The 16800-nt window shown below is 42.5% G+C and overlaps 1 protein-coding gene across 1 annotated transcript in view; it reads right to left on the bottom strand.

Moving 5' to 3' along the window:
- The window catches only part of LOC138283517 (uncharacterized), a 471678-nt gene that overhangs the window by 58572 nt on the left and 396306 nt on the right, over window positions 1–16800 (bottom strand). The window contains exon 68 of the mRNA XM_069221456.1: window positions 9158–9292. Within this exon, the coding sequence (XP_069077557.1) occupies window positions 9158–9292 (135 nt within the window). The remainder of the gene's footprint in view (window positions 1–9157; window positions 9293–16800) is intronic.

The raw sequence follows: 16800 nt of genomic DNA, 5'->3' as shown, positions 1-16800 counted from the left end.
TCAGCACACAGGACTTCATGACTGTGTACTGGCAGATATGGGTGGACAGAACTCACGGAGTTTCACTCTGCAGAATTCTGCAGAATTACATAAAAATTTAGTGAGATTCTGCGGAGTCCCACTAACAAGTAGAAACTATGCAGCTTGCTGCAATATAGCTCCGGTATTGTGAGCTGTGCTGAAAAATCAGCACGAACAGCACCATGCTACGTTGCGCTAGAGCGTGCAGCCATTCAAGTTGATTGTGCTGCAACTCGAGTAGAAAATCTACTGGAACTGCAGCAAATCTACTGGAGCAGCAGCCCTCTGTCCACAACTGCTCACATCTGCCTGCAATAAAAAATCATGCTAGGGGATGCCAAATCTCGCTCATGCTCGCTTGGTCACAATTTCTGGATCCTCTCAGGAGAAAACTTCTGCCACTTGGAGATTGCTGGAATTTGGCCGGGGCTCCACATAAAAGAGTAACCAACCTTCCGCCAATTTTGCAGGTGGAATTAAACATTATACCTACCCCTACTAGCCGATTGCCTTGACTGAGAGGTCCAAAGAGAGGTCAGCGCTCTCTACCCCAGAAGGACACATCCAGTTCTGGGTAATGCATTTAGGGCTGAAGAATGCCCCTGCTGCCTTTCAGAGGTTGGTTAAACAGGTCCAGGCTGGGTTGAAGAACATCAGTGCTGCCTACCTAGACAACATTGTTGTCTTCGGTTCCAGCTAGGAGGACCATTTGAACTACCTCAGTGAAGTGCTTCAGGCTATGATGTGGGCAGACCTGCCTATCAAGGCCAGTTGGTGCCAGGTAGAGGAGGGTTTAGTAGTCAACTTGGGACACCAAGTGGGAGGAGGCAAGGTGCAGCATCTTCAGGCCAAGATCCACACCATTCTGGCTTGGGAACCCCCCTCCCTCCGAGTCCCAGAAAGAGGGGAGAGCCCTCGTTGGCCTCACCAGATACCACTGAAAATTTGGCAAGAAGAAGGAGGTCATGTGCACAGCTCCCATGCTCAAAGCATCTGATTTCTCCAGAGAATTCATTGTACAGACGGACGCCTCAAAACACGCCACGGAGGCCATGCTCTCATGGCTAAACTAAGGTCTGGATCAACCTGTAGCTGTCATTAGTAGGAGGTTACTTTCCAGGGAACAGAGGTGCAGTGCAATAGAAAGGCAAGACTTTGCAGTAGCCTAGGCAGTGAAGACGTTGAGACCATACCTGTTTGATGCTCACTTCCGGGTTTAGACAGACCACAGACCCCTTAGATGGCTAATGCAGATGGGGGGTGAGAATCCCAAACTGTTGAAGTGGTCTATCTCCCGACAGGAAATGGACTTTACAGTGGAACACCATTTATGAACAGACCACGGCAATGCTGACGGTCTCTCCAGGTTTTACTGCCTAACTCATGAGAATTCCCAAGGAGTTGGGTAATTATCCTCACTTTCAGCTGAAGGGGGCAAGGAGAAGGATCATGTAAGACCTGGCATCCTTGGTGTTGTTTTCCCCCTAATTTTGTATCTTCAACCATCCTGTTTTGCTGACTTTTATTTTGCTCGCCTTAGAACTCTGCACACTTTACTACTACTAACCAGTGCTATAGTGCTCTCTCCTAAAAACATGGTAGAATTGGCTTATACCTAATTGGCATATTTCATTTATTTTTAAAACCCTAGAAAAGTGCCACTACCTGTTCCCAGGACCTGTAAAGTAAATGCTACTAGTAGGACTGCAGCACTGATTGTGCCACCCTCTTAAGTAGCCTTTTAAACATGTCTCAGATCTGCCATTGCAGCCTGTGTGTAGTTTTAAAACTGTTATTTCGACCTAGATAAATAAACCATTTACCTGGTCCAAACACTCCCTTTTAATACATATAAGTCACCTAAAGGGTAGGCCCTGGACAGCCTGTGTAGCAGGGTACAGTGTATTTAGATAGTTGAACGTGTACTTTTTAGTTTTACATGTCCTGGTAGTGAAAAACTCTTACATTTGTTTTTCACTACTGTAAGGTCTACCTCTCCCAAAGGATATTATTGAAGTTACCCTATTACATTTAATAAATGCTAATATCCAAGTGGGAGCCGGTAACCAGTTCATGCTCGGTGCCTTTGGAATTGTTATGAAAAACCCTCTCTCATGGTGAAGTCAGATTTTAAATGAACATTTTGAAAATGCAATTTTTTTAAAGTTGGCATTTTCCTGTCTTAGCCATTTAGTGCCTGCAGCTTGCCTCTTGGTCACATGACTGAGTGTAGATGACAGTTGGACTTCATGTATTCCTCCTTTACACCAATAGAGAGGTTAGGTGTGCCTGGATGGGCCATCCTTGGGATGGGAGGACGGAGCTGGACACAGCCCTACTTACACTTGAATAGGCTGTGTCCTGCCTCCAAATAAAGGACTGCACACCCCCTCTGGAGAAAGGACAGGGAAGGCAGGAAGCCTGCAGACTTCAAAGGGTACCCTCCCTCTAGAAGCTTCTTCCACTTCAAAGTAAGGCCCAGGTATAAATATTGGACCCCAGACACCAACTCTTTAGTACATTTCTGAATCTGTGAATACTCTGCCAGGAAGGAGGACTGGTGTGCTGCTGAAAAGACTGCCACTCATCTGGACTGCTGCTCTGAAGGACTGCAGTTCTGCTATGCTGCCTTACTGCCTGCTGATCTCTTGCCTAGGTGAGAAGGACTGGACCTGCATCTGTTGAACCCAGGACCCCAGGGTGACTCCAAGAGCTATTTGAATGGCCTCCTGAATGGACCCTCAGGGACAGAAGGCTCCAACCATCTTAAACCCAGCACCTGGACTCTGCTATCTGTTAGTCCTACCCTTCCAAGTGGTACTAGCCCAGTTCTGGACGCTTTGAAGTGAAGGTTGCCTGTAGGTGCTCTGCCAGCCCATCTGTGGACTCAGCAGAACCGCTGCATCTCCTCTGCTGTGCAGCGGCACCCTGACCTGAACTGATGCATCGTATCTGCTGTGGGGATTCTCCCAGCATAAGGACTCTGCATTGACCTCACAGCCCACATCAGAACCGCTGTGTGGTCTTTGGCTCTATTTCTATTGAAATTTTCAAACCTGCATGTCTCCGGTTCTATTGACAGTATTGTTGTTGTTTTAGTCTTACTTTATTTATCAAAATGTACTCTATTTTTCTAAATTCGTGTGGGATTTTTCTTGGGTTGTGTTTTCACTTTATTACTGTGTGCTGCATAAGTACTTTACACATTGGTTCCAAGTTCAGCCTGAGTGCTCTGTGCCAAGATACCAGAGCACTGACATAGGTTAGTTTGGGGTTTGCTTGCACCTCACCCTGGCAAGGAATATGGTTGCTGCTAAAAGAACAACCTCTGCCTGACTACCAGCATTGAGTCTCAGTCAATGCACGAGCACCTACACTTCCAGATCCAGATCCAGACCAACCCAAACACCTCCCTACATGGCACCCTCATCTACAGGCCACCCGGACACCAGACCCAGTTCTGCGAAGACATCACCGACCTCGTCGACCCCCCAAGTGCTCACCTCCTCCGACTACATCCTACTCGGCGACCTCAATTTTCCACCTTGATACCCTGGATGACCCCAACCTCCTGGACAACCTCACAACTCTCGGCCTCAAACAACTCATCAACGTCCCAACCCACAGAGCCGGACACATTCTCGACTACGTCTTTTCAGCAGGGGACAACATCACCATCTCCCACACCTCCAAACACCATTCGAACCGACCACAAATGCATCCACTTTACCTACGCAAAGAACACCACATGCCAACACACCGTCCGTCCTCCCGGCAGACGCTGAGGCAAAGTCATAGAAGCACAGCTCACCAACGCTCTCAACAACTCCTTCCCACTGGATGCAATGGATGCTAATGAAACCTCAGGCAACCTACACCATTGGCTCTCAAACTGCACCGACAACGTAGCCCCCCTAAGGAAATCAGCAGGGAATCGACAGAGTAAAACACCCCAGTGGTTTATGCCAGACCTACAGGAATCCAAGTGTGCCTGCAGACGATTGGAACATAAATGGAGGCTCAGTAAATCCACCGAAGACCGCACAGCCTACAAAATAGCAGTCACCACGCACCACCATAACATCAGAACCGCCAAAAAAGCTGCCTTTCAAGCATGCCTCAACACCAGCACTCACAACAACAAATAGCTTTTTGCCATCGTCAAAGAGTTCACGATCCCCAGGGCAGACACCTCATTCACCCCTCCCTCCCAAGACCTCTGCAACGATCTCGCCACCTTCTTTCACCGTAAGATCCAGGACATCTACGAAGGGTTCAGGAAATAAAGCCCGGCAGGAGGAAGATCCTTCTCCTACCTACCAGCCCGGACATGGAACACACTTCTCCTCAAGCTCCCCTCAAGGTCAGGTAGATCGCATCACTAAAGCAGTTCAGTAAGGACCTCAAGACATGGCTCTTCGGCTGAGCAGGACACCTACCATCAGCGCCTTGAGACCCTATGTGTGATTAGCCGCGCTTTACAAATCCTTGATTGATTGATTGACTGACCAGTCTGAACTGCCTAGCCAGGTCCTCTCTGAGCTGGAACACAAGCAACCCAGGACTAGTTTCAACCTTGTTATGGGCTCATCAGCTGGTTATAGCTTGGTTCCAGTGACTTAGGGTGGCATACAAAATTATACAAAAAGTGATAGATGAAATGCTTAAATTAATCTCAGCCACTGGTAATTACTCAGGGTGCCATCTCCACTCTTAGAAAGTTGGTATTTTCCTTTCCTAACGATGTGGTGCCTACAGCTTGTTTCACATGACTAGGTGTAGTTGGCCTTTGTGTATTCCTTCAAGACAGCCACACAATAGAGGGACTGAGTGTTGGCAGGATGGGTCATCCAAGGTAGGATGAGGGGCGGAATGAAGAATGAAGTGGGATTTGTTGAGCACACTACTCACAAGAGTGCCCCGGCTATACAGAGTGCAAGAAAAACTAAAATAGAAAAATTGTAAAAATGCTAATCATCGAAAAGCCAGGTCTTGAGTTTTTTTCTAAAATGCCCCTCATCCTCCATTTGATGAAGTTCTAAGGGGAGCTTGATCCAAGCCAAAAATCCTAGAAGGGCAAAGGACCGTCCTCTAGCTTTAGAAAGATGGCATTTAGAACTGTAGCCAGGTGGTTATTTGAGGAGGGCAGGTTTCTCTTGGGGTTGTAGAGGGATATCCTGGAAGACAGATAGCCTGGCCCAGAATGATACAGCACTCTGCATCAAAAGAAGGGGTTTAAATAGAATGTGCTTTTTCACAGGAAGCCAATGCAGATTCTGCAAATGTGGGGAGACATGCACCCCTCTAGGGAGACTGGGCACAAGCTGAGCTTCCTCATTTTGGACAGTTTGCAATTTCCTCACCAAGCACTGTGGTAGACCTGCATATAAGGCAGAGTGCTACCTGGACATGACGAAGGCCAGAACCACTGTAATCCTTACCAGGACCGACAGGAAGTGAAGAATTTTTTTTTTTGCCGTGCACAAGAGACCAATGCATGTGCCAACAACTGTATTGATATGATGGTGAAAGGACATGTGTTCATCTAACTTAACCCCCATGTTTTTCACAGTATCAACTTGTAAATTGGGTGGGGAGACCTCGTCCAGCCAGTGTACTTCCAGGTTTAGGTTAAAGTTGTTTACAAAACTAAGAACCTCTGTCTTTTCGGTGTTACATTTAAGTTGGTTGAAATGTATTCAACAAAAAACTGCTGAAAGACAGGTTTTGATGGCATCCAGCTCTATTAGCTCACCTTTCCTGAACGAAAAAACAATCTGTGTGTCATCAGCATAAGAAATTATCTTTGCCCCAAAAGACTCAACCAGGCAGCCATGGGAGTCATAAAGAGGTTACACATTGTGGGGCTGAGTGCTGAGCCTGTGGTACACTTGCTGAGACACTTCTGCTGTCTGAAGAATAAGGGGGCAGCCAGACTTCTTGACCCTACCACTTCCAGGCAGTACCTCTGATGCCTCTCCCCTAAAAGCGTGCGAATAGCTTGGAATGAGGAACCGTGTCAAATGCTGTTGACAGGTCTAGCAATACCAGGACTGCCCTTCTGCCTGCATCTAGGGTGCTTTTAATCAGTTCAGAGACTTCCAAAAAGGCTGTCTCTGTACAGAACTTTGGCCTGAAGCATGACTGACTGGGCTGTAATAGCTAGTTCAACTCGATATGGTTAAATAGCTGCCCATTAACGAACTTTTCCACCAATTTAGCAGTGGAATCGGCCTGTAATTGCCTGGGGCATCAGGGTCCACATTCGTTTTTTTTTTTTGGTTAAAGGGGTAACATTTTAGCCTGTTTCTAGCAATATGGAACTATGGCAGTTGCCAAGGACTTATTTAGCAAGTAGTTCATCACTGAGTTCCTAACGTCCACTCCCAAAGCTAAAAGAAAGGAGGGGCAAGGGTCAGAAGGGGAGCCTGACTCCAGAATTAAAATGGCCGCTCTAGAGTTTTCCAGCGAGATAGACATTATTTGGGGGCAAAGCTGGTCTTTAAAAATCAGCTTCCAAAGATCCTGTTGTGATTAAGCTGTTCTGAATTTCCTGTATTTTATTATAAAAGAAAGAGTCCAGTTATTCACACTACTTGGCCAAAGGGTCCCTGCATCTATGACAGGCAACCGGATCTGAGAAATTCTTTACAATTACAATTTTTTTCTAGATTTGTTTTCTGCCATGTCAATCCTTCCCTCATATAATTCTCTTTTAGTGGAACTAATCAAGACCAAAAAGTTCTGAAGTGCCTTCTTGTACTTTGGCCTATCCTCAATACTGTAATTTTGACACTTGACTCTTTCCGCCTTTTTACATATTTATTTCTCCTGTTTCAAAGCATGATTAAACCAAGGACAAAAAATCTTATTTCTACCCATCCTGTAGCCAGGGAGGGGGGCTAATTTCTCCACTGAGAATACAAATCCAGTTGTCATCCCTAGAGCATCAGATTCAAGTGACTCCAAATGATTTGCCATTGTATGTTTCACGGATCTCAGCAAGATATTTTGAGTTATCTTGCAGAAAGGTCTAACGTGACGAGGATCAAGATGGCCATCTAAACTAACATGAGGAGAGGGGAACCAATTAAAGTGAATCAAATAGTCCATAGTAGAGGAATAGGACCAGATAGACTCAGACTCAAAAGTCGATTGTATGCCTTCCCTTGTGAGTGGATTTAGAAACAAATTGTGAGAGGTCCAATAGGGATATTATATCTTGTAGGGTGATCATTTCTTTATCTGAAGGACAGTCCTAATGAATATTGAAATCACCCAGTATGATAGAACAGAAATGCAACAGGACATGAGAGATTGCCTCATTAAGAGAATTCAAGAAGGGACCTGCTGGTCCAGGAGATCTGTAAATTAGAATGCCCTTCACTGACTGCTGGGCATTCAACAGAAGCCCAAAGCCTCTACTTCCAATAATTCAGGTGCTGGAAAAGCGGTACAAGTATAGGCATCTTCGTAAATGATTGCAAAACCCCCTCTTCTCCCATTAGATCAGTCAAGATTCTGCATTTTATAGCCAGAAAGAATGGTCATTTCTATCACTGGTTTAGATGATGCTGACAACCAAGACTCAGTAATAAATAACATATGGGGACTCTCATTCAAGAGGAGGTCATGTACAAAAATTGAGTGCTTCTGAAGGAAACGCATGTTAATGAAAAATGCTTTTATAGGTCCTTTACCTTTAGTGGGGGAGGATCGAGGGTGCTGGGTACAGCTATACTTGCACTGTGAAGACTCCCTCAGCTCACACACAAAGAACTTCACATTAGCCTATTGTGACTACAGACACACTGGGACCATGGCAGAGAGGCAGGAAATTCCAGACACTTTTGGGGGAGGAAAACTCCAGAAGTTTCTTCCAATTCCAAGCTGGCATAAGGTATAAAAATAGGGCCCCTAGACCCACTCTTCAGTACACTCCTGGGCATTTGGATACTACAGAAGGACTGCCCTGGTGCCTGACAAGGAAGACTGTAACTACTCCCTTCATTCTCGGCTACCTGATTAACTCCAAGAATCAGCTGACTGTTCTTATCTACAAGGACACAATAACATCCAGAGGCCTCAATGCAAATGCACAGCTGACCTCCTGCACTGCACCTCCCTGAGCTCTGCTGTCCTCTGCTACAATCAATTCCTGGTCCCCAAGTGGTGGCTCCCCACGTCCTGGGCACTTGGCTGGTATCAGAGAGAAGTCCTCCTAAGATAACTGAATTTTCCACAAAATCCAGTGCAAAGCAATGTGAAGCCATGCAAAGCTTTGCGGCACACCTATTAGCTTCATCCGAACCAATGCCGAGCAACGGAAAGCCACACCATACAGCTCATTGGAACTGACACGGAGCGACAGAAAGCCCTTGAAAGCATTGCTGCATAGCTTGATCGAAACCGACTCTGGATGACGCAAAGCCTTGCAAACCAACACAGCGCTGAATGCGCACTAGGGACATAAAGTACAATCCTCAGTGGGCCAAGCTTGGTCCTGTGTCTGCTCTGCACCCCAGTGTGGTTGGTCTGAACCTGTAACTTTGTCTGGGTCCAGAGTGACAAGATTACCTCAGTTGGCACTTTGATCTTTTTGACACTACTTTTATCTAAATCTTTAAAATTGCACATCTCCAGCTCTGCTGATTGGATTTTTGTTGGTTTGGTCTCACATAATTTACTGAAATTCACTCTATTTTTCTAAATCAGTGTGGAATTGTTCTGCGGTAATTTCACTTTATTGCTGTTCATGTGCAGCATAAATACTTTACAGATTGGTTCTAAGTTAAACATGCCTGCATTTGTGCCAAGCTACCAGAGGATTAAGCACAGATTAATATAGTGACTTTTTGTGCATCTCTCTGGCAAGGGTTGTGGCTGTTGCTTGAGTAGGGTTTTACCCCACCTCAACCAATAACTCAATTTCTCATACTTCTCCTTTCACAATTCGATTTGTTAAACCAAATTGCTATGGATCCGAAAAGTTTTTTTAAAGCAATTGTGTATACTAAGGTCCATCAATGACTGGATACAATAAATACAATGAATGAAATGAATTTTATGTTTCATAAAAATATCCAAACTTGTCCAACATTAAAATCTCAACAATGCATAACATTCTGTACTGTACCTTCCCAAGTTCAATGCACTTTGTCAGCATGATAATTGCATATATCTGTTTTTCCCAAATCATGCGCCAGAAATCTGGAACAGTGTGAGGAAGTGGACCTTGTGCAGCGATAAACTCCTTTTGTGAGTGGTAGCCCTGAAAACAAGGACACAAAATAAAAAGCAGTGAGATTTGGTTTAAATGACTATGGATCAGCAAAAATACTGCTCAAAATAAAAAAGTTACTATATTCATTAATGAGTTATAAGCTCTAAGAGGTAGCAGCATACCCTTTATGTGCTAAGTAGTTTACAAAACTATTTATATTATACATTATATAATGTTAAAATTCTGAAGATCAAAGCATACTACTGAGTTAAAAACACTGCAATGCTACAATGAGTGAAACCAAGGTAACAGGACTAGCCTATTTGTGTACCTAAAGAAATGAGCTTAAAAGCCTGATACCCTACCACTCAAATGAAGTCCAAATTATTTGGTCAGGTATTTCCCATGCCAATATTCTCAGTATTTTTAAATGGAGAAACATCTGAAAGCCTGGCAAGAAAATGGTCCACCTCTGCTGGTGAGGAGTATAGATTTTCATTTTCTGCAAAGTTGCAAATCTGTGGATCATTTACAGCTTACGTACATAATGCAAGCACTGTACCTTTGTAGAGGAAGCCCAAAAAAGAATTAAGCAATGGCCATGGGATCAATTTTCCCTCTTTATTCAACAGGTTGTGCTGATGCATTCTAGATAATCCAAATATGCATGATTTATCAAGACAACAGGTCCACACTGAAGGCAAGGCAACCCAAATGTATAGCTTAATTTACTGCCATTGAAGGTAAACTATTTCTACTGTGTTTTGGTCTGTGCATTCAGATGTGTCATTTAGACTATGTAGCTGATTGTGAGAAGGATGTGCGCTGCCAATGAGAGGCAGTGTACGTCTTTAAATGACAGTGCTATACTGTGAAACATATGAAATCCTTTAATGGGGGCCAGAGGAGTCTCTTGGATGCTGCTGGGTACTGTGCTGGCTACGCAGAGATGGGAAAAGGCGTATGTTTGTGCAGCTGTTCTAAAGTTTCCATCTGGCAGGAAAATAGTTACAGTGTAAAGCATTACAATGTAATTCCAGACAATCTTTGTTGTGTGTGACATCAGTTTTGAAACTGAGGTTGTGCTCAAAATAGATGCCATGTGACACAGCACTTTTGGTGAGTCATGGATGAACTCTTCCTAGTTAACTTTGTCTGACTAGGTCATGGACCTGGATTTGTTGGCTGGTAGAGGCAAAGAGGACAGATTCAGTTTTGGTCAGATATAACTTGCACATCTACACTAGGATAGTTGTGAGACAAGTCTTCTGTCAGCCAGTCTAACACGTACAAATGACCTTGGAAAGCGAGGCTTATCAAAGTGAAACATAAGAGGGTCAACTCTTCAAAAGTTACAGCCTTCAGCTGAACAATAAGACACTGAATGCAAATGTATTACAGAATTGCTTTTGGCTTTGCCCCAACGATCCAACAATTAGGATGGAAGATAATGGAATACCATGAGAATACTAGAAGCTGGTCTCTAATAAGATCTCCAAAAGAGATCTTTTGTCTGTGGATGGCTAACTTATGATGGACAAAGAAGATGGGAGAGCGATGAAATAAGATGGTGATGTTTGCCTCCCCTTAATACAAGAGGGTCTATCATGGAGCACACCCCTCAAAAAAGAAAACAATCCAAGTACATCCTACCTTAAAGCAATCTGTCAAGCAGTCACATTCCACCAAGAGGATTAAACACAGAAAACTGACACAATTGGTGAAACTGAACATGTCATAGCAAACTCACCAGCCTCTACCCCAACTAAACGAAGGTGCTTGGAATCTCACACAGAACATTTTCACTCCTTTGAGAATTCTAAAGAGGCAGTTGTTCACCTTATCCTGCTCTCCTCCTGTGTCTTAGGGATAGCTGTGGGATTTTGATGAAGAGGCAATTTCCTCCAATCTTGACAAAGCTTGTCTGAATGTACCTGAAGACAGGCTGTCTTTTTCACATAACCCCATCCTCTTCATCACCACTGGCCAGAAGGAGTTAGATGAGCAAGACAGTTACAGTGCTGAGGCCCTCTATCATGGAAAATCTTGACTCTGGTTATGTGCTTTACAACCAACATAAGTGGTTTCTTTCCTTAACACTCCTTTTGCATCAGATAATCTGTTATGTAGCAAGCTGGCATTCAATGAACTGGGAGAACAAGGCCAAAGTACTGTTCTTTGTAAATAACCCAGATATATGCACGCACAAATTCGAAGAGAGTCAGTATGCCAGATACTCTCTATGGCATCTAAGTAATCCTCTCTAGGGAATCAAGTAAATCATATGGTCAAGGTAACACTCAAGAAGCCATATAAGATTCTTTTACTGCATGAATGTGACATATGTGTCCCTTTACCCTCATGGGCAACCGGAAGCATTTTAACACAGTTTTGAAGAGGGATTGGGCTCTGCTACTTTGATGAAAGGCATAAAACCACAAGTCTATGTTTTTTAGCATCTGATGTTCTTAGGGTATTCAACATAGCAGGTTGGAAATCTGTGGTGGTTATGTGACATATCAGGTTGAGGAATTAGAAAACCAACATAGCTTGGAAAAATGTGCTTATAAAATCTGGCCTAGGCTTTGAAGCTTGCGTACCAATGGCCAACGCTCTCACTCCTTCTGCAGTGCATCTGTAGGACTTTGGCTGACACTTGAGAGGGCTTTGAAGAAACCTCCGGTGCTTGGACTGCAGGTTTCCGTTTTTTCTAAAGCCAGGGTGGGGGCAAAGCGGAATTGCTTCTGCTTCAGCTCCCACCCCTCCTCCTGCCTACCTTTGAGGTTAGCGTGCCACGAGATGCACTGACATCACTAATCCCCACAGGAGCGATGAAGAAGTAGGTGAGTGCTCTCTCACACACCCACGGGGATTTTAGATTGTAAACAGCTTCTCTGAAGTTGAATGAGGCATCATTGGAAAGGGGGCAGTCTCCCCTTTCAGGTGATGCCTTTCTCAAAACTGTTTCCTGCTCATGGATCGCTTCTGCACTGCGATCCATGACCATAGTCACCATGGATTTGTGACTAGAGGTGGGCGTTTTGGCCTCTCTGGTATACAGACTGACATCCCAGGATGCACATGTTATTACTAAGCAACAAGTTCTATCCAACAGAACCACTTATATTTATGACAAGGATGGAGCGTGCGAATGGAACGAATCAAACCAAGGTAAATGGAAGCCCTTGTGAAGGAACACCCATGGATCTTGGTTTGATCTGTTCTGTTCCAGGTAAAGTGACCTGGCAAGCAGCCCTGGACTCCCCTGGTTGTCTTGTTTTCAAAATATGCAGGATTCCTAGGTTTGCCTAGTTGCCTTCTGAGCTATGGCCCAAAATCCAGAGCAGCCTACAATACAAAAAAGGTGAGCTTTCAGTGGAAAAATGTGATGCGTCTGTGTTGCATTTTGGGCCCCTCCTGCTGCGGGCACTTGATCTAACTATACAACTGAAGTAGTATTTTATTGGGAGGCTTGGGGGAATTATGAGTTGTGTGACATTTGTGGCTTCCTGCAGATTTTAGAAGTTTTCCTCTCAGAAATGTGAGGAAAATATGTGTTTTAGCAGGAATTAGAGGTTTGCAAGGGCTTCTGGGTAATAAAATATGGAGAAAGCCATGCAGTTCACCCCACAATGGATTCCCTTCTTGTCTAGCTTTAAAAAATGTACAGGCTTTCTAGGTTTCCCTAGGTGTCCGCTGAGCTAGGGCCAAACATCCACAGCTACCCAAATTGCAAAAAAGGAGTCCGTTTTCAGTTGAGAAAAGATATGTGTTTATGTGTCCTTTCTGGCCCATTCCTGTCGTGGGTAGTAGGCCTACCCATATCCAAATAAAGTATCATTTTTATCAGGATACATGTGGAAACACAGAATAGTAGAACTTTTGTTTTTACCAATTAGATTTCTCTACATTTGTTCCTTCCAAATGTAAGCCAGAGCGTAAGATAGAAGACATTTTGAAAAATGCCTACTGAATCACATGCTAGTATGGGTGCCCACAAATTGAGCAATGTACAAATAACCATTGCTCCTACGCTGCTAATCTGGTGTTCATTTCCACTCTCTGTATTTTACCATACCAATTGCTTTAAACTCAGTACAGAATGATAAGCCATTGTAAGGTGCAGCTCAGTTGTTGGCTATGTACCTCAGGTTCTAGGACAACCTACACACGATATATATCCCTGCTACCAGAATGGTCTAGAGGACATAATGTTATATTGCTTTTGTAAATCAACTATCTTGATAAGAAGTTACAGATGAAAACATTTTCACAAATGGCTGTGGTTTCCAATCATTATCACTTTCTTCAGGAAAACCTTTTTATAATTATTTTTTTATTGGAAGAGTTCACGCAAATCTACCAATTCAACTTATGGCTTAACAGCCACATTCCTGTACAGCACCCAATTTTCTAAATTTTTTACAGCTCAATTTATGACCCCAATTCGAACAATAATATTTGATAATATTTCTATACATGGCAAAACAATTTCAAAAGATTTAGCAGAAGATTTTTTTTTTTTTTTAACAAAGGCTTAGCTGTCAGGCATAATACTGTGATTTTACATTGATCTTATTTCTCATTTAAACACAGCCTCAAAAATCTGGTTAAAGTACACCACCAATTCATCTTCTATTTTAGCAGCATTTATATACAGCATAAAAATATTTTTCCCATTTTGTGTATCGATTTGATACTTTGAGCACAATGTTTTTGTCGCGTACGGACCTTTTTGTATGTGTTATCTATTCAAAACTCTCCCCCAGTCTTTAGAATTTCCTATATGAGCCTGAACTTAGTGCATAGCGTCGTTCTAGTTCCTTTATTCTTAACATTTTAGATCGCCAATGCTCAAAAGTGGGTGCTAAATCAGTTTTCTAATTTTGCAGGGTTATAGACCTCACAATAAAAAGGTTTTTTGTTACCCCCATATTGAAGCTAGCATCTAATGAATAGTCCAGTAACATTAACAGCGGGTCATTTAGGAAATCAGTGTTAATCATACACCGACAATAGTCCTGGATGGAAGTCCAAAATTCTATAATCTGGAAAGCTCCAGATAATATGAGCGCTATAACCCTAGGCTTCCATCCAACACCTAAAACATTTTATTTTATTAATAGCTGGGGATTATTTCTATTCAGAAAAACTGGCATCTCATATAGCAGCCAGTTGGTTTAGAATTGCATGCAGCAGAGATCCGCCCCCTTCAATAAGGATACCTTATGATTAATTATATGTCGGCCCATACTTTACATTTGCCATGATTTTAAAAAAATGCAGACGGTTCGGTATCCGTTAATTTCCTCTCAATGAGAAGTTTTGTTTTATCCAAAGGGGCAGAGAGCCTATTGAAATATCTGCTAGTCTGGTTGATCCATTAATGATTGGTATGGCATAATATTTAAACAGCGAAATTGTTATTTTTAAATACCACTGCACAAGCTTATAATGAACCTTTTTAGGTGACTTTGACAAGCGTAAAATATTGTTTAAATTAGATTCCAGCAAAATTGAGTCTATAAAGGAATTATCATTTGTCTTTTGGCACCTTGTGAATTAAAAATCGATAAAAACAATGTGCAAAGATCGCAAAATAAGGCTGTCTCAAATCGACTTATGCCAAGCCCCCTTCTTTAACTGACCTATAGATAATGCTTAATGCTTTTGTATACTCTTTTTGGCACCAATAAAAATGGATAACATTCCCTCTGTTCCTTTACAAACCTTCATCTGCAGAGAACAGAGCAGCTCAGTGAATACAAAATTGGATAACGATAGGACTGACATACAAATCAGTGCAATTCTGCCCATTATGGATAGAAATAGTTGCGCCCACTTCAAAATTAGGATTTCATTTTCCTAATTTGTAGCACATAATTTAGTGCGGAAAGATTATCAATGTCCTGTGTTGTGTATATACCAAGATATCTCTTGGGTTTCTAGCTTACAAAGGGACGAAGTTCTGGGGATGAAGTGCCTATAGTGCAATTACATAAAAGAGTTTCCATTTTTAATCAATTGATCTTGTATGCACCCACCAATTGAAAACATTGAAATATATTCAAAACCCTTTTCTGAATTTCCACTTCTGCTTTCAAAACGAGTGCTGCATCATCTGGATACAGTTTAATTTTAGACACCCCACTGACAGGTGGCTCTATTCTATCTGTTCTATTTTATGCTGTCTTCTATTATGGCTACAGCAAGTGGTTCTATAAAAATAGCAAATAATATGGGGATGAGAGGGCATCCATGTCTTGTCCCCCAGTTACCAATTTCGACTGAGTTCACTATTAATTGTGCTAGTGCACCTTGATACATTTTTCACATGGACTCTATGAAATGTATGGGGAAAACAAACTTCTTTAAAATGTTTTAAAAAACTCCCTCAACTGGCCAAGTTGAAAGCCTTCTGGGCATTAAAGAATAGAACTTGGGCAGGAACTTGCTTCTGCCTAAAAAAATCTAGCGCTTCAATTAAAAAAATCACATTAGTGTATAACTGGCTGCATGTAATAAAACCACATTGATCTCTGTTAATTAGTGGTCCGACTACCTTGTTTATTCAATTAACAAAAAATATCATTCCTATTTTGTAGTCAATATTTAAAAGGATGATTGGCCTATATGAGTTGATGTTCTCCCTGATTAAAATAAATTAGATGGGAATGACATCCGCCCTCTGGGTCATTCGTTTAGCTAAAGATTTCATTGCTTCATCTACTTCATTTAAAGTAAACAATGTCACCAGACCTTGGGTTACCTTTGTCTCAACTTAGATATGGGGATTTTGCCCAGAAAAGATCGCAGCTGTTCTACATCAGCTGCCTGTTCCGCACTATAAACATATTCATAGTGCTTCCAAAGCCTATTTTGTATTTGGGGTCGGTGATTCGAGGCTTTGTCTCTTCAGCATAAAGTGACATAATGGTGTTCTGTGATCTCCTCTCCCGCCCCTGCCAAGCTAAAAACGTACATGCCTATTCACTCTCCTTGTAGGTATTTTGCAAATAGGTGCTATTGGAAATGTAGCCTTGTTCATAATAGTAATCTTGCATCTGCTGTTTAGGTTTCCTATGCCTCTGTTTATTAAAGAATGTTTTATAGCGTAGAAAGTTTTCAGTGGACTGTTTCAGTTCCTGTTCTAAACCCATCCTCTTCTCTGTAAGACAACTCTTTTCTATTCTGCTTCTAGATGTTATAAGGGTGTGTATTGTGGCTTTGAATGCATCTCAGACCATTTCTACTCTAGCGGTGTTATCCTTAAGAAGATCAAAGTAGCTAACAGTCTCATTCTCCACCTCTTGAGTCCAGAATTCATCTTCTAATTTCACTTTATTGGAAAACCATCTGCAAGTGGAGCTATCAAACTCTATCCCGGTCAAAGACATTTCAACAAATGAATGGTCGAAAAATAATTTGTTATATGATTATATTTACATAAACATAGATCTGAGGTGGATCAAAAATAATCTAGTCTTGCAGCAGATTTATATCCTTCCGAGATACAAGTGAATTCTTGCTGAGTAGGGTACTTATTTCTCCATAAA

This window comes from Pleurodeles waltl, chromosome 3_1, assembly GCF_031143425.1.
Source record: "Pleurodeles waltl isolate 20211129_DDA chromosome 3_1, aPleWal1.hap1.20221129, whole genome shotgun sequence".
NCBI classification, from domain to species: Eukaryota; Metazoa; Chordata; class Amphibia; order Caudata; family Salamandridae; genus Pleurodeles; species Pleurodeles waltl.
Note: the sequence above shows the minus strand (reverse complement) of the source record. Positions and strands in the feature narration are given on the sequence as shown.